The sequence below is a fragment of the Schistocerca piceifrons genome, chromosome 5 (assembly GCF_021461385.2).
Source record: "Schistocerca piceifrons isolate TAMUIC-IGC-003096 chromosome 5, iqSchPice1.1, whole genome shotgun sequence".
In the NCBI taxonomy this organism is placed as follows: Eukaryota; Metazoa; Arthropoda; class Insecta; order Orthoptera; family Acrididae; genus Schistocerca; species Schistocerca piceifrons.
The window spans coordinates 706,318,660-706,337,765 of record NC_060142.1 but is presented as its reverse complement, the minus strand read 5'-3'; the positions used below and the strand labels follow the sequence as shown (position 1 = coordinate 706,337,765).

Here is a 19,106-nt window from a genome sequence, read left to right as displayed (position 1 = left end):
TGTTAGCCTTCTGAAACAATGACCACAGCATTGTTAATCATTAGCTAGTGTAATGTGGTGTGTTACATTATGCAATTGGTGTACTTTATTTGATTAGCCTACCAGGTATCGCAGATGTTAAAAAACATATTTTTCACTCGTGTTTGTAATCTTTTTTCCATAACTTCCAATTGAATCTCAAAGTTGAAATTTATACTGAAGTTTGATATCATAAAGGTCTATTAATTGTGAAATTTTCAGATTTTTATCTGGTCCCCCAACAAAGATATTGCAGGCCAAATTTAAAAAAAAATCCATTTTTAAAATAGTGTATTTTTAAAGTGTAAGCTGCTCACCATTGATACTCGGTAGAAAGTAACTATACTATACAGTGTAATAGCAGAAAAAATATTAAAGCTGAGAAATTACTGTTTCTTTGGAAAACTACTGTTCAAAAATTGAGGTTTTTTTTTTTTTTGTGGCTGATAATATTGAACTATTAAAAATATATTAAAGAATACATTCAGCTAAGTGATAATGATGTTAATTTGTAGGCCAGAGTGTGTTGAACAAAATGCATTTTATCTGAATTATTGTAAAAAATGTAGAGGCTTGCAAATTCGAAAAAATGCATGTGGCCTGGAATAAATATGACCGCCATTTCAAAATAATAAACAATAAATGAAAAAAAAAAATGTTTTTATGACTACTAAACATTGGGGAATTCACCCAGAAAATATAAAATTTTTCTGAGATGGTCAAGCAACCAGTACTGGACCACTTGGTGTGGATTGACCCCTTGTTCTTGTTTTTATGTAAATGATCTTCCACATACGTCTAAAAGGCAGAAACAGCCCTTATTGCTGATGATGCAAGTATTATAATCAAGCCTAAAGGAGTAACTTAAATACTTGAAAATTTAATTTTTAAAAAAAATTAAGAACTATTTTTCTGTAAACGGACTGTCACCGTCTATACATAAAACACAGTATACCGCAATTCAGTACTGAGCAAGGTCTGATAAAACCATTAGAAATAATGAATAAGTGTAAATCAGTAAATGAAACACAGTATTGTAAATCTGTAGCTGTTAATATCTATACGAACCTAAACTGTAAGTCACAGGTGTTGTGGCATAACATTCTGGGATAACGTGTCACTGTTGCACAGGCGCATGTAATAAGGATAATATTTGGTGCCCACTCCAGAATGTGTTGTAGATAGCTCTTCAACAGTTGACACTTGCTGATAACAGCATCACAGCATATTTACTCCCTAATGGAGTTTGTCATCAAAAGTCAGCCTCAGTTTGAAAACATCATCGTCATTTATAAATATGATACTAGAAGGAAAAATTATTTACAGTTCCATCACTCAACGTTGAGACTGTCACAGAAAGAAGTGAGGGGCGCGTGCGTTTAACACACTGAACATATTGAAGTATAAATAACTGAAAAGGAAAAACCAAAAGAAATCGTGCCTTCTTTTCTGGTGAAACACCAAACTTCAAATGACGACTTTCAGTGCAGTCAAGTATAAAAAGATTGCCTTACAGTTATATCCCATTGTATCACCACATTCTGTCCGCCCTCGGTAGCTGAGTGGTCAGCGTGACAGACTGTCAATCCTGAGGGCCCGGGTTCGATTCCTGGCTGGGTCGGAGATTTTCTCTGCTCAGGGACTGGGTGTTGTGTTGTCCTAATCATCATCATTTCATCCCCATCGACGCGCAGGTCGCCGAAGTGGCGTCAAATCGAAAGACCTGCACCAGGCAAACGGTCTACCCGACGGGAGGCCCTAGCCACACGACATTTCATTTCATTTCACCACATTCTGAAGTTGAGTGTGCAGTTCACTCACTGCTCTGTTCCCCTCTAGTGAAACATGTGATGGATTTTAATTTAATTTAGTCTTAATTTTTCCAATTTGCTTCTAATTTCCTATTAAATCACATTTGATCTTCTGCGTCTTATCGTCCAACTTCATTTTAGTCTTTAGGTTCCAGAGCTCTGCAGTTTTATTTCCCGTAAACAAAATAGTTCTGGTGTTGTGCTTTAGAAGGATGTTGAAAATTAGGTGGATTGATAAAATAAGAAATGAGGTGGGTCTCAGAGTGGATAAAGAAAGGAATGTGTAGAAAACACTGTGAAGTAGAAGGGACAGGGTGATTGAACATGTCTTAAGACATTGGGGAAAGACTTCCTTGGTTCTAGTGGGAGCAGTAGAAGGTAAAAGCTGGAGGATAAGGAAGACTGGAATACAACCAACCAAATATTGAGGATCTTGGGTGCAAATGCTACTGACATAAAAACATTGCTACAGGAGAAGTAGTAGTCAGCCACATCAAAACAGTCAGAAGACTAATGACAAAAACAAGTAGTAAAGGATATTTGGTTTCTAAGGTCCATGTTATTGTGAAGTTACACAAAGAACACACAACAGGGTTTCTGGTGTATACATAGCTGGGCAGGCTCTGTGCTTGAAGCTGTTTCTTGAGTTCCCTTAATCTACTGATCCCAGTATTCAGTCACTCCTTTACAGAAGGACCACGATTGAAAGAGTTTATTTAGATGTGTGAAGTAGTTGTGAATCTCAGACCTAAGAACAACTTCACCAGATCATGTAATGGTCATCTGACAGCAGACCAGTCTCCAGTCAGTATCATCATTTAACAGTAAAATATTGTGGTATGTCTTATGTATTAAAATTAATTGAATTGATTATAATATTAAAAAGGAAACACTTCCTAATGCCCTGCAAAATTTTGCGGAACGTTAGGCAGGGTTTCCTTTTTAATATTAATATATATTCTTCATTCTTCTGTCAGCTAATTAGTTGACCAAAATCTGCAGTCGTGTGTACCTCTTCTGCAAGCAGCATTTTGATAACTGAAAGGAAAACTTCCAGTGAGTTGCCCAACTTTTTGACATTGATTGCTTTAGGCCATTGCAGAGTGTGATATATTTACAGTGAAATACATAAAAAAGTAAAAATGACCTGCTTCTTTCTGTAAACTAAATAATGTTTACAAAATAGACTCCACTGTGTCGTAAAAGAAAGCTTATGTTCAGGGTATATTACTACTTTTTACTTGTGACAGGTAGTGAGAAAATTTAATTTGAAAATATTTCAAAAACTGAGAGTTGCGCAATAGGAAAAGGAGATATACATGTTGGGAATTACTAGGAGAGACACGAAAACAAGTAACTGAGTCAGAGGCCAGGCTGGATTGAAAGATGTAACTGTGACTATATAATTAAAATGAAACGGTTAGTGAAAGGAGGACTGAGATGACAACATAATACTGGGTGTGTAACATACATGCAATAACAGCATCGCTATGTATAACTAAAGACTATAATGTATGCAAAAGTTTAGAGGTGACCTGTACCCAGTAATGGATGTGAAAAGTATCATTGAGTGTTTTGTTTCTCTCATTGGTCCAGAAGAGTTCAGTAGTATTCATGAGTCCCTTGTTGTGTCACACTGGACTCGCATTCGGGAGGACAACGGTTCAATCCCACGTCCGGCCATCCTGCTTTAGGTTTTCTGTGATTTCTCCAAATCACTCCAGGCAAATGCTGGGATGGTTCCTTTGAAAGGGCACGGCCGACTTCCTTCCCCTTCTTTGCCTAATCCAATGACACCGATGACCTCGCTGTCTGGTCTCCTTCCCCAAACAACCCAACCCTTGTTGTGTCCTCTGCAGGGTTATATGTGAGAAGAATCCCCATTGCTACTCAAAATACTGGCCATAACTTTTATTGCAGACGACACAGATTTTGCCACTTTGGTTATAAAAATGATCTAAGCAGAATGTAAAGAATGTAAAAGAATTTAGCTCAGTAAAATTTGTCACAGGACACTGTGTAATGTTATGTAGCATGAAAAATTTAAAAATAAAATATATTTAGAACTTCTTTGTCATTGAGGTGAAACAATAATCTTTTCTTCTTAAGTCTCAATCCCAACAATAGTTGGCTGCAGTTCGTCTCAACTACCCTCTGTTCCCTGCTGGTCTCTTCATTTCCTCATATGAACCTACCACTATCATATCTGATCTGTATGGAGTATTGCAGTCTGGGTCCTCTTCCCTTCCGTTACATTGACTAGAGAATTACTGTGTCTATATAGACGTCCGGATACTTGAGCCCTTCATTTCCATGCTATTGGTAACAGAAATCTTTCGTCATTCATTGTGGTACAAATCTTCTAGTTTGTGAACTTCACTATCCAGAATTTTCCATTATGCTCCGGCATCACACTTCAAATGCATCCAGATGTCTCTTGTTACATGCACCAATAGTCGATATTTGTGAGCCATACAAGGACACATGCCAGACAAAGCTATTAATAAATCTCCTTTTAGCCTCTTCATTTTTGATGTAAGCAGCACCTTTTTTTATGGTTGCTTTTGACAGTTTATTTCTGTTCTTCTTTGTTGGCAGAAATGTACCATCTGATGTGACTTTACCTCCTAATTAGTTACAGGTATTTATTTCTCTGAATGGCCTATTATTAATGCCAATGTCTACATCATGCAATTTGTCTTAATTCTGACAAATTTGATATTGAAAATTAAAGCAAAACGCATGATGTCAGTTGTGATATTTTAGCAGGTGCTTACCATAATTTGTCTTCTTTGTATTAATTTCCATATTATTATTATTCCTTTTTAAGATGATGATCATTCTTGCTTTAGTGTTACTTTCAGTTCCTTTTCCTCAATGACAGCTTTATTGTAAACAAATTGTACCATTTTCATTTCCACTCCATTAATTTTTATCCCTTTCGTGTCATTTTTACAGTCCTCAGTGTTTTTCTCAGTGTGCAGGTTGAACTACACTGGCAACAAGTTATGTATCTGACATAATCATTTCTATTGTAAGCCTTTTGTCCTTCACCATTTGTGTGCATGACACCTCTTCGGTTTTTATGTAATACTGTTCATCTCTCAGAAATCCAGACCATTATTTAAACATAATCTTCCTTTGGGAATTGAAAGTTCTTGTAGAATGTAAATAATTCAAGAATAAAAGTAACAACTCATCAAATAGTGGAGTCAAAATCCTGCTAGCTTTCGGATGAAACAAACTCGGCCACCACCCACCTCCACTGCAATTACACCTACACATACCTCTGCACAGTTACATTGTATTTGTTTTGTTTATGTGCTTGTCAGTGTCTCAGCACCTGGGCTTATGAATGCAGTAAATAATAGTTCCCTTATGTCCATTTTTGTCTACAACCTCACGTTTCATCATCCAATCCTAGCATCATGTCTCCATTGCATCCTGTTGCTTATTAGTTTTCAGTTCATTTAAAGCCATGTTACATTCGTCCTTTGTTAAAGAGGGTGCCATCTGATGAGTTTCTGTGCTGTCTTCATTTTTCAAGAACATTCATCATCTTTACTATAACTTTATATAACTTTTCTATGTTTTGCTTTCATCTTTCTTCCCGTTCTTTGCTTTCAGATATAATTCTCCCATTTTTGTTTAATAAGGTGTTACTGCGCAAATTTGTTTCTTTTGAATGGCTTCTTAATCAGTGTGTAAAATGGTTCTGTATTACCTTTCTCCATCTTGTCTCCCATTTCCTTCCATTCTCTCATTCTGTACCCTTCTTTACACCTCTTTACTTCTTTGTAGACTAGATTTTGGATTCATTTATAATTTATAATTTCTTTCTAACTCTTCAGTATTTCGGCTTGCCTCCTTTTCTCCAGAAGTTTAAAACTTTTTTTAATCCAGCATTCTGTAGTAGTATTTGTTTCACAGTTATTGCAATTTTATGATCTGCAGATTCTAAAATAGTAGTAACAGGTATGGCAATCAGTCGCAAGTAATGTTTATTACACGTCTTCAGGGCAGTTAAAACCTGAAAACCACTTGTATATACCCATAGGCATGCTGTCCCAGCTGGACTACTCATGTCGGAGGTTAAGTGTGAACTCAACCTATGACATGACTAGTCTAGTAGGGACTGTGTGCGTATACAAAGGGTTTTAGTGTTTTAACTTACATTTACGGCACTGAAGATGATGTGACCAAAATCTAGACATGCAATAAACAGTACGGAGTGTGATTGTACAATTACAAGCACATTCTTAAAATTTTCCAATGGTGGAACTTACATGCCACTATGATGCATGCCCTTCAAAATAGTCCCCTTCTTACTGAACACACCGACTCCAACAGTGTTTCCACTTTTGGAAACATTCCTGTAAATTTTTTTCCTGAAGTGTGTTAATGATGCTCTCTGTACTTGCCTGGATGTCTTCAATTGAGTGAAATCGCTTCCCTTTCAGTGATAATTTCAGTTTAGGAAACAGGTAGAAGTCCTCAGTGGCCAAATCAGGGGAGTATGGTGATTGTTGAAGCACAGGAATTTTGAATTTGGTCAAAAATTCAATGATGGAGAAGGCACGATGAGCCGGAGCATTGTCATGGTTTGGCACCCAACTCCTCTCTTTCCACAATGCAGGCCTTTTTCTTCTGCACATTTTTGCACAAATGCTTAAGGACACATTTGTAGTATTCCTGGTTAATTGTCTGTCCTCAATGGGTAAATTCATGATGCACAATACTGGTTGAATTGAAAAAATCACAAACATTGTCTTCACCTTCGACCGACTTCGCCATGCATTTTTTTGTCATGGTGAACATGGAGTCTTCCACTGCGAAGACTGCACTTTGGTTTCAGGATCATATCCACCCATGATCCATCACCTGTAATTACCCTGTTTAACAAATCTGGGTCATTTTTAGTCTGATTAATTGGTTCTTGGCACACTTCAAGTTGGTATTGTCTCTGGTCACTTGACAACACTTTTGGAATGAATTTTGTGGACACTTGACACATGTCCAGATCGTCAGTTAAAATTGGCTGAACTGCATAGAAACTTAAATTATCAGCCATCTCTCTAATTGTAAGTCTATGATCAGAGCGCACTAATTCGCGAACTTTCACACCATTTTCATTTGTTTTTGAGGTGGAAGGACGGCCGGACCATGGTTCATTGTCAAATGATTCACAGCAATTTTTAAATCTGTTGAACCAGACAAAAACATTTGACTGGATCATACAATTATTTCCAAAAGCTGTTTTTAATATTTCATAAGTCTCAGAAGCTGATTTCCCGGTTTTAAAACAAAATTTTACCCAAACTCTTTGCTCCGTTTTTACGTCCATTTTCATGTAGACAGAATCTGGCAACAAGCCCTAACAGACCCGTACTCAACCAGCTGCCGCAATGAACTGAATAAGGAAACAGTTTCCTGTCAGAGGGTGTTCAAGGACAAGGCAACGACTCACTCCCCACCCTCCGTGTAGCTGCCAACCAAACCATTAAGCAGTAGCAGATCCATTCTTAAAACTTTCGAATCACACCTCGAATTTGCGACTGATTGCTGTACACTTTGCTACTTGAAATGATTGCAGTTGCTGGGCACAACTGCTTCACTATGGAATCAAACATTTTAGAATAGTCTTTGTCCTAACTGTTTTTCATTTGTGGTATCAGGTTTTGTATCTTTTATTTGATTCTGTATTGCTAATTTTCTGACAATAAATCTGCAATATTTTTCAGTATTCTACTTCTTCCTTCTTTAGTTAGATTTTAACAGCACTATGTTGTGGTCACACTTTGCATATTTCCTGTGGTAAATTTTGCATTGCTTGATTCTGTTATGGTATCTTCACCATACCATGATATATTCTAGACATTTTACACTTCATTTCTGAGTGTAGTCTAGGTGTATCACCATGATTTGGGCTGTTGGAGCAAAGTGTTTGTGATTATTAGTCCTTTCACTTTACAAAACAATATCATACATATAACGTAGAGATTGTTCTTCAGTAAGTTTTCTTATTAGTCCTTTCACTATACAAAATGATATCATACATATAATGAAGAGATTGTTCTTCGGTAGGTTTTTTTAGATCTATAAAGATGTAAGTACGTGCAGTGTTAACATGTATTGTTAGTAGTGGTGAACGAGGTGGCACGGAAGTAGAGGCACTGGTTCGGAGAAGCTGAATAGAAACCCCTGTTCAGCCAGCTTGATTTAGGTTTCCCACGGTTCCAGTGAATCATATGAGGATAAATTCCAGGGACGATTTCTTTATAAATTTGAGAAATGATAATCAAAAATATCAGTTAAGAAATAAAATTACTTTTAGGACATGTAAGATTGTGTGTAATTTGAAGATCATGCTGCACGCTGATCTATGTAATCAAATATGTGCAAAATACTCGTGGGAACATCTTAGTAATTTTTAACTTTGCTCAGAATTATTTTAGTAGAATGAGCACATTGATACTGAATAAATTCAGTGAAAAATTGGGACTGCAGGCTAGTATTTGTTGAACAGACTTACAAATAAAATTGTTAGAATAAATTGGTTTAAAGAATGAAATTGAACTATTTACTCCAGGTGTCAAAGTAATATGTGACAGAGATGACAGGTATTTTGTCAGAATTTTGTTTGTAGAATATCAAATACAATATCAAAACTTCCTAACGTATTAAACTGTTCTCTAGCCTAAGTTTCACAGCCAGTTCTGTGTCTGACAGTACAGCTCTCGTTCAGTTTGACGTTGGGCTCACTCATGTGGTAAGAGCTTTGTGTGTGAAAAACAGAACTTGGCATTTAGGTAGTGAGCAATGGAAGTTTTATGCGCTTAGTTCCTGTCCGTTTAGTCCTGACTCTGACTCTCAGAAGGGTGCTTGGTTGGTATTTGCAGTTCAGTCCATGAGACAGGGACTCCACTGCGAAGCACAGCTGTTTTCATGCCGTGACACACATGAATTGCTTTTTGTTAGAAGAGTCCATAGAACTGGGGGAGCTGAATGGAAGAAATTCCATTAATATACTTTTATACATGTTGAATTATTTTATTTTGTTGCATAGATAATTAATGAATCATGTGACTACATAAGTTACCTGTTCCTGGATCAGTAATATTTAGTGGAAGATCATAAAAAACCTCTTTCTCCTCCTCCTTCTCAACAGTGCAATTGTAAGTTCAAATATTGTTTTAAACTGTTTTTATTATAAAAATTGTAAAGCTGATTTTGTACTGTGTAGGCACTTAAATTGGAGCCTGTAATATGATGATACATAGCATGGCACTGCAATCTTAAGACAATAGATTCATACGTAAAGAGTGGTCGTCCAATGTTAAATTATGATTTACAATGTGTTCCCAGAGGCATCCTGCAAAGTGATAGAAGGATGCATGAAAATTGCCACAGACTGTCCCCTTCTTCATTTATCTTGAATGATAGACATAAGATGTCACTTTTGTATTCTTTGCCACGTCAGTTACTTTCTTTCTAGGTATTACGTGTATCAGCTGTTAAGCCCTGTATGTTTCAGAACTATATATGTCATGTCTTTTTCAAGGCTCTTTAAAACAGCAAAAATCTTCTTGATTTCGCATTAGTTCCCCTGTTGAGGTTAGGAAATAACTATGGTACGAAATGGCATGGGAGGCCAGCAAAGTTAGCAAACACCAATGACGACGACAAACGCAGAAGTGCAGGTGAAACGTGATTGTAAAAGCTTGCACTTGACCTTGCCATTTGTGTAACTACAAGAAATGAAAGATGATAGTCAAAAACACAGGCAGAGAAGTGTGGTGGGTTGGAGAACATATTATGTTGTAAGCTGACAGTAAGATTGTGTTGTGAAAGAAATATTAATATTTCAAATAACTGCTTGTTCTGTTGCCACTGTTTGTAAAAATATGGGCCTGTGTTTTCAAATTGATAACATGGACAGCAATCACATTTGGCTATTGAGAAATGACTAGTACAACCATCAATACACTGCATGCATAAACTACTACAAAGTTCTCCATGAATATCTCCTAGCAACTGGTACTGTTGTTCTGCCCTATCTGGGATATTCAACAGCAGCAACATGCTCACCTATATCACCAGATTCACACAGTATTATTCTTCAGAAGATGGATAATGCAATGGAATAATCAGCTAATGAAGAACCAAGTGAGTAATGCCACAAAGAGGTGTTTTAAGAGGTTGCAAACAGTATTCAGCTGTAGAACAACTGAAGGGGGTATTTTGTGTGCATGGAGTCAAGTACCACTTTGGATCAGAATATACTAGATAAAGGACCATTTAACAGATACAAAAAGAATGTGATGATTGCCTTGTGTGGAAGAGCCTAAAAGTGAAATTACTGTATATGTTTCCCTCAAAATTGTAATTCTTTAAGTTGTATCTTTTTCAGAATACAGCAATTGTTCAAGCAGCACCATATCATGCAATACTTGCATTGCATGACTCGTGAAATGACAGACTGATAATGAATCAGGAATTGACCACCTTCAGCTGTATGAGTCTACTCATTGGCATTTATCATGTAGTTCACATTCTCTTCAAGTTGTAGCACTTACTGTTTTTTACCTAGTATTTTGCAGTAGTAAGGACTGCATTGCATTTTGTTTCGGGTGTCAAACGCTGTTATTATTAAACTTCTTAGTACTATTGCAGTTACTGGTGTCTCAAATCAATTTGCAGAGTGAAATACTGACATAATCAGTATGTCAGTAAACATTTCTGCATGTATAGTGTTTCCAACGTCTACCTCCATAATCCGCAAGCCACCTGGTGGTGTGTGGTGGAGATACTTCGTGTACCAGTGTCAATTCCTCCTTTTCCTGTAACAGTGGCAAATGGTTCACAGGATGAATGATTGCTAACAAGTCTCTGTGTGAGCTCCAATCCTTCCAATTTTATTTTCATGGTGTTTTCGTGAAATATATGTAGGAGGAAGCAATATATTGGTTGACTCGTCAAGAAACGTACACTGTTGGAACTTCCACAGTAAACCACATTGTGATGCAGAATGCCTCTCTTGCAGTGTTTACCATTGGTTGTGCATATCTATAATGCTTTTGTGCTTACTAAGTAAACCTGAAATGAAACAGGCTGATCTCCTTTGGATCTTATCTATTTCCACTATAGATCCCATGTGGTAAGGGTTCCAGACAGGCGAACAGTGTCAAATGAGGGTACTATAAGCTGCCTCCAGTGTCGATGGACTGCGTGCCCTGAGGATTCTTCCAATGAACCTGTCCGTCATCTGCCTTGTCAGCGATGAATTTTATTTGGTCATTCCACTTCATATCGCTCCGTGTGCATCCTCCTAGATATTTTACGGAAGTAATTACTTCCAGTGATTTGTCAGCAGTTGTGTAGTCATACAATAATGGATCTTTATTTCTTTGTATATGGTGTCCGTAAATAAAGATCCAATTTCAAAAAGCTGTAGAAAAGGAACCACTGCTCAGAATGATGCCAAATTTGAATAGCATTTTATTGATGCCGGGGAAAATACCTTGGGGTGGGGATAAGCAATGAAAATTTTACTGCACATTTACATCTACATAGATACTCCGCAATCTGCCATATGGCTAATGGCAGAGGGTAACCCTTACCACTACTAGTCATTTCCATTCCTGTTTCCACTCGCAAAATAGAGCGAGGGAAGAACGACTGTCTATATGCGTCCATATGAGCCCTAATTTCTCATATCTTATCGTCATGGTCCACACGTGCAGTGTTGTGTAGGAGGCAGGAGAATCGTTCCGCAGTAGACTTCAAATACCGGATCTGTAAACTCTCAATAGTGTTCCTTGGAAAGAATGCTGCCTTCTCTCTGGGGATTCCCATTTGAGTTCCTGAAGCATGTCTGTAACACTTGTGTTGTTCAAACCTACCAGTAACAGATCTACCAGCCCGCCTCTGAATTGCTTAGATGTCTTCCTTTAGTGCAGCGTGGTACAGATGACAATCAATCAATCGGTATTCAAGAATAGGTTGCCCTAGTGTCCTGTATGCAGTCTCCTTTACAGATGAGCCACACTTTCCTAGAATTCTTCCAATAAATCAACGTTCCTACACAATCCCCACAAGTTTGACAGTCAATATTTTTGGCACTGTTAGTTAGGTAAGTCCATTCACCATGGCCAGGTGATGCCACATCAGATGGGAGAAATTGGTTTGTAATTGTCCGGAGGCCAAAAACTGCATAAAAAGCAAAATGACCTCAATTTCTAATTGCTGTGAGACTGGCACAAGACATATTCAATATGCTGTTCACTATCTTCTGCCACAAGTTGAAATTGAGAAACAGAATCTTCCACAACAGATTGGAAAGCCTCGGGGGTCACATTCAGAATGTGTTGTGCAATTCAACCCTTCAATTCAGTTCATAATTGGAGCACTGAACCCAACATCTTTCAGATAACTCCACAGCCAGAAATCGCGCGGATTAAGATCAGTTGATCTGGACAGCCAGGCTGTAGGAAAATTACTGCTGATAATTGTAGCATATCTAAAATGCCACAGCCATGCAGCAGCCATTTCACTATGTGTGGATGAGTGCCATCTTGCATAAAAATGACCCTAACCACACATACACCCTGTTGAGGGGTTAGAATAACATTGATATGCAAAAGACTCCCATAGCGTTTACTAGTGACTGTAGGTAACACGACCCACAGAACTTGTCTCCTCGAAAAATATGGTGCTATGATAATGCCTTCAGCTTGTACGCCATTGTCACCTTTGCAGAATAAAGTGGTACCAGTTGATGTGTATGTAGATTATCCGTTGCCCTGATACTGCAATTCTGTATGTTGACATGCCAATTCCATACGAGCAAGAGATTCCAGAGTGAATATTTGTCTTGTCGATAGGTTAATATTAAACAACTCCTGAACATGGATGATTTTGTATTGATAGTAGTGCAGAATGTTTCGTAGGAATTCATGCACCATGCTCACAGGCATGTTCAACATTTGGTCAGTTTCCAGTGCATGGCATATTTGCACACCACCGGTTGACCTCTCCTGTAATGCTGTGACCACACCTTTGACATATATCAGATCAACTACTTTCCTCCCTCTGCACTACAAAAGAACCTGTTTCTTCAAATTTTGTAATCTTTTTCCTCTTGTAAATGAGCTTTACCAGCAGCATGCAATCTGTCTTGGAGACAGTTGTGTTAGACATCTCAGATGCAAACTGAGGAACAATTCTATGCCGCGTGTCTATTGAGGTGGATATTCTGATGCATACAGTGTCATCTATTGGTCTTTTTCCCCCTATGACATTTCCAGCCATGCCAGTAATATGCTGTTCAAATTTGACAACATTCTGAGCAGTGGTTCTCTTTCTACAGTGCTTTGAAACTGGGACTTTACTTACGGCCATTCTATATATGCAATACACATTACATTTGGTTATGTTACGAGTCAGCTGCCACTACCTGCACTAATGTGTCTTGGTCCTCCGCAGGTCTTCCTGCATTTAGCTGCAATTTTCTAGTGTTGCAAGTTCTCTGTATGCAACAGCATTCATCTGCAAAAACCTTATGGAACTTATGACATAATCTACTAGGTGAGTTTTATGTTGTGAAAAATAGTAATCCTGTAACACTCCATTGAGGTGTGCCCAAATTTACTTTCAGGTGTGAAGGTTGCTCTCCATTGAGAACAACATGCTGTGTTATGTTTTTTTGAAACTTCTAAATCTAATCACACAGTTGGACTGACGTTCCATATTCTTTTAATTTGTTTATTAGGTGACTGCACAAAACTGTGTCCAACACCTCCCAAAACTCATCTTTATAAGTAAATCAGTGTTAAAAAATTAAGACATGAAGTACAAAAGCAGTACTATGTTAGTATTATTTATCCTGTGCCTGTTTACATCGTGAGCGTACTGGTGTGTAGTATCTGTAAGTGGTTGTTCTTTGGAGGGCGACAATGCCCAGTGGCGCAGGGAGTCGCAAGCAGAGGCAGTTGTTGAGAAGCTGTGGAAGGTGTAGGCTGCGTGAGCCAAAGGCGGTTGCATAGCGAAGGATTTATCTCTGTGTTTAATAGTAGGGGCACACAGTTTGAATAATAGTGTGTTTATGTTTGTGCAGTGTGATAAAGGAAATAAATTAAATCTTACCAGTTCTTAATGCGTCTCCATCAGTTAGTGCCACATCATTGCATTTAACAATGAACAAAGTCTCGATATACACGGTCAACTACAACAAGAGGATTGTAACATAATAATCCTTAATTAACCCATATAATCTCCAAAGACGAATGTAGCTTATAACATGGTGGTTGTTGTTTGTTTCTCAAAGGAGAATTGCCTTACAGATTTTCAGTGTGCTACTTGAAACTAGGAGTTATAAAGAGTACATAATTATGACATATTGAAATAATGGTGTAAAGTGTTAGAAAGCTAGAAGCATCACAAACGTATAAGTTTTTGTGTCTTTGACCCCTTAAATTTTAATAAAACTATCTGCAAGCAAGCAGAAAATGAAACGGAAACGGAAATGGAAATGATTGTATGGCATTTATTGGCTGGGATGGCCCCTCCGGGGTTCGGCCACCATATTGCAAGTCTTTTTAGTTTACGCCACTTCGGTGACTTGCGTGTCAGTGATGATGAAGGACACAAAACACCAAGTCCCCTGCCAGGAATCGAACCCATTAAACTAATCCCTGTGTGGTTTATTGTCTGAAGTAAGCCTTTCAGGTGGATGCGTAACTATGTAGTGTGAGTGGCCATGATGAATATGTACATAAATTTGTTTTTCATGGTGCCCAAATGAAAAAATGAAAGGTGAACCACGGTGTTAGTACGTAGACCACTCCTGGAGCACCACCATGGGACCAAGGGGGCAACTGAATGTAAATTGATGGTGTAACACACGCTGAGTACTGAAGATTTAGGATTTAAAACAGGGTATCATTAACAGTTCACCTCACTGCAAGAGAAAATAATGGCAGTCATTGAATCAGAAGACTTCCTTTACACCTCTTTTTTATAACTCACAATAGTAGTTCATCACTTAGACACTAAATTGTAATTTGCAGAGAGCATGCTTTTTTTGGCTTAAAAAATTGTAAATTCCACACTCTTTCCCCCAAACACGTAGTGCATCTCCTTTTACCATCTTCCATCTGTCAAATAAGTGAGCACCCAAATCTTCTCTATCTGGTGTACACTTTCTGTAGGTGTGCTGATTAGGTCCAAATATGGCAAGCTCAAAAATTATAAAAGTTATAGTCGCAGACTACTGTGAAAGCACATTAAAAAATGAGTATTAGTAGACGATGTTACCATATTTGGATTAGCTACAAGATAAGAATGTGGTAATTGAATAGTAAACTTGTTTTGAGAAAAATACTTTTTTGCAACATACAAATTTATCCTTGTTTGTTGCCGGCCATGGTGGCCAAGCGGTTGAAGGCGCTACAGTCTGGAACCGCACGGAAGCTACGGTCGCAGGTTCGAATCCTGCCTCGGGCATGGATGTGTGTGATGTCCTTAGGTTAGTTAGGTTTAAGTAGTTCTAAGTTCTAGGGGACTTATGACCTTAGAAGTTAAGTCCCATAGTGCTCAGAGCCATTTGAACCATTTTTTTGAACTTTGTTTGTTTTGTGTACTACGAAAATTTTGTTAACTTATTTGTTTTGCTGTAATTTTTAAAAGGGAAACATTTTATAGTAGTATTTACATTTTTGGTCCTCTTTCCTATGATTCTATTGGTATGATAGTAACCTTTGCATGTGGTTAATCTAACTTCATTTTATAGGTCCCACATAGTTTTGAATAGTTCTGTACATTCATTAAAACTTACATATTATTATATTTATAAGTCAGTTGGATAAAAACACAGCATTTGTTTCAGTATCAAGACGAGGTTTGGATATGATGCGGGTACGTGCAACAGACCCAAGGCCTTGTCCAAAATGTGGGAAGATTTATCGTTCAGCACATACATTACGCACTCATCTGGAGGACAAACACACTGTGTGCCCTGGATATCGTTGTGTGTTGTGTGGCACTGTGGCAAAATCACGAAACTCTCTTCACTCCCACATGAGCCGACAGCATCGAGGCATCAGCACGAAGGACCTTCCTGTATTACCGATGCCTTCCCCTTTTGATCCAGAACTGGCATCAAGATTACTGGCGAAGGCAGGTGTCAAAGTGTCAGCAGCTGAACTACGTGCACGGGCTTCTCCGACAGGGCCACGTCGTCCTGAAATGAGGCTCGAGGTAAAAACAAACCATGTGGGGGACTCAGTAAGGTATTCTAGTGCACCATCAGAAGCAGGGAGCAGTATTTATGGTGGTGATGACCCAGAAGACCTGACAGTTTCCAACTCTAGGTTTGGAAATGTTGAACTTACACCACTTTCACCATCTGGGAATTCTGCCCCTGTAATTACAAAGGCTGGACCTCCTAAGCATCATCAGAATCCTGCAATAGCAGCAAAATCTCTGGAGGCATTGGGCATGGGTGCACCTCCTATCGGCAACAGACTTGTTGAAGGAAATCGTGCACCTTTACCACCACCACCTCCACCAACACCGTCTGGAGCCTCTACTGGTAGTGCAATATTGGACACTTACCTACAATTTATAGCTGAAAACTCAAATACTTTGGCACTGGGATTGAGTCGTGAGCAAGCAGCTGCACATGTAGCTGCTGCTGCCGCTGCTCAGCATGCTGCTGAAGTTGCCTCAGTGGAGGGTAAGATTGGTTTAGCTGAACAGACACCTGAACGGGTTGTGGATCGAGACATTTTGGAAGACATGGAATCATCAGGAGCAGATGATGATGATTATAGTGAGGATGAACAAGAGGCTATCAAAGCAGAATAAAAATTAGGCTTGATTCACCCCTGGATTTGTACTTCATGCTCAGTTTCCCATCTCCTGACACGGGTAAGAAGTATATCATAAAAGAAGAGAAACTGTGTTGAAGTACAAGAATTCCTTCCATCTACCTCACTCTCAGGATGTCACAAATGTTTTAATTCTTTCTGAATTTTTGTGCATATAAAATAAACATTCAGGTCAATGTAAAAGAGAATGTGTTATGTTGAGAGACTGGTTTAGAGTGGCATGTCTATTTCTGATATGCATAAATTCATTATCACTGGTTTACTATTGTGTTTGACTAATTTATGTATCTTATATTTTTAGGTGTTAAGACATTTTATATTATATTTCACATAATTTATTTTATACTTTATACATTTATTATTTGATGTGTTAACCGCTCTTTTTAGAATTTTACAATCAGACATTTTGACTGAACATATTCCATCCTTCTACCTCAATTGCCATTTTGTAAAAAGAATCTACAGTCCATCTAAAACGACGGGAAAAATTGTGGCAAAGATTCTTACAGGCACTTAAGCACCTGAAAGTCACTAGCATGATTATCTGTATGTATAAAATTTATTTTTACGTTATAGATTACACTGTTCCAAGAATAACTCTTGGTTTATATAAACCATATACCACGAGAAAAATTAACGATTGCTATACTGAAGCAAATGTCATATTTACTGTATTTATAAAAGGGCATTTCACTATCTCTATTTCATATTATTTTCAATGGTTTTAATATTATTAAATCTCCAGATTCACAGGGAGAGGTATTTTGTATTGCTTATTTTGTAAATATCGCACATGACAATTACAGGAGTCTAGTTAGTGCTGCAATACTCACATTATTTTGTTAAGATTTTTTATGGAATTTTATTTTTCGTGTCCTATCAATAAAGTTCTCAGGTTATCTTCTGCCCTGCAGTAGAAAAGTTTTATAAGTGATAATATTTAACCATTTACCACTATAACTGTCATAATTTTTGCCACGGGTTTGTGATACTCACTTAAAATAAAATTTCAGTTGTTATGCGTCCAGTAATGAATGTGGTATTGCAGTTCAATTAAATTGCAGTGGTACTGTATAAATTATTTATACTCATTTTCTTTCTTCTGTTTTGAAGTGTTGTTATAAAGAGAGAAACATGGAAAACTTTTATGTGAATGTATGTTAAAAGATGAAAATTACAAACATCATAGGAACAAAGGATGGAATGCCTTCTGCTACTGATATTCATACAAGATTTTAGATGTTGTTACTATTATTGTGTACATTAACCAGAATTGTGGCTTCCAGGGTGGAGTTGCTCCTGACGTCGTTTCACCTCAGTTGCTAGTTTTCACATGTGGTACATAAACATCTCGGGCTTTATTTTCTAATTACTTCCACAAAGTACAAAGTTTGTAGCAAAGTCTGTGGTGCTAAATTCAATATTTATACCATCAAAGAAAAGAATGGGCAGGGAAAGAATAACTTTTATTGTCACAGAATAGCATCATGATCCTGAAACTCGTTATTAGTACCTCACTCTCCTGACTAGAATTAAGCGGGTCCCCCGAGCTATATGGGGCAATTGCTCCTAGGTCCTCAGGAATGTAAAATACATGTGTTAATTAGTACATACTGTTACAAACTCAGATACCTCATTTTTATTGTTATGACATCTCTCTACAGGTTAGTAATAAATTTTCTATCATGTATCATAAGTACTCTTCTTTTAAATTTTTTAATACAAGGGATGAGATGACAGTTATTAACATATCGCAACTACTGTGTGCCTGCATTTCATATACTGAAGAATAAAAATTGGTTTTTCAAATTTCACAATGTGTGTTCGAAAACTTTTCATATAATTTAGATTAACTAACCTACTTTTGACCATCATTACATTCAGTCATCTCGTTCCTTCCAGTACAATCACAAGGATGAATTATTTATTTACGAACTTGTAAAGAACAAATTTTTATACTGAATAGCAGTGTGTGTGTGTGTGTGTGTGTGTGTGTGTGTGTGTGTTCCATGTGGCAGTTCCTGTAAGAATGCATACATCATAATGATCAGAAGTTTCATTCAAGTTTCCTCTTTTTTTAATTCATATATTTGTCTCAGGTATTTTCTGTAATTTATGTTTTTCTTGCATGTGTTCTGACATATTCACATGCACATATGTTATAACCTGTATTGTACCTGTCCCCCCCACCCCCCACCCCACCCTCTCTCTCTCTCTCTCTCTCTCTCTCTCTCTCTCTCTCTCTATATATATATATATATATATATATATATATATATATATCTCTCTCTCTCTCTCTCTCTCTCTCTCTCTGTTGTGTGTGCACCTGTCACGTGTGTGTGTGTGTGTGTGTGTGTGTGAGAGAGAGATTTGAGTGCCTCATTATTTT

At 37.6% G+C, this 19,106-nt stretch overlaps 1 protein-coding gene across 6 annotated transcripts in view; it reads left to right on the top strand.

Moving 5' to 3' along the window:
* LOC124798552 (protein abrupt) overlaps nt 1-17,006 on the top strand; it is a 93,163-nt gene extending 76,157 nt beyond the window's left edge. For all 6 annotated transcript variants that reach the window (XM_047262007.1, XM_047262004.1, XM_047262006.1 and 3 more), the window contains one exon: nt 15,715-17,006. In XM_047262007.1, the coding sequence (XP_047117963.1) occupies nt 15,715-16,694 (980 nt within the window). In that variant the 3' untranslated portion in view covers nt 16,695-17,006. The remainder of the gene's footprint in view (nt 1-15,714) is intronic.
* The last annotated feature ends 2,100 nt before the right edge of the window (nt 17,007-19,106 follow it).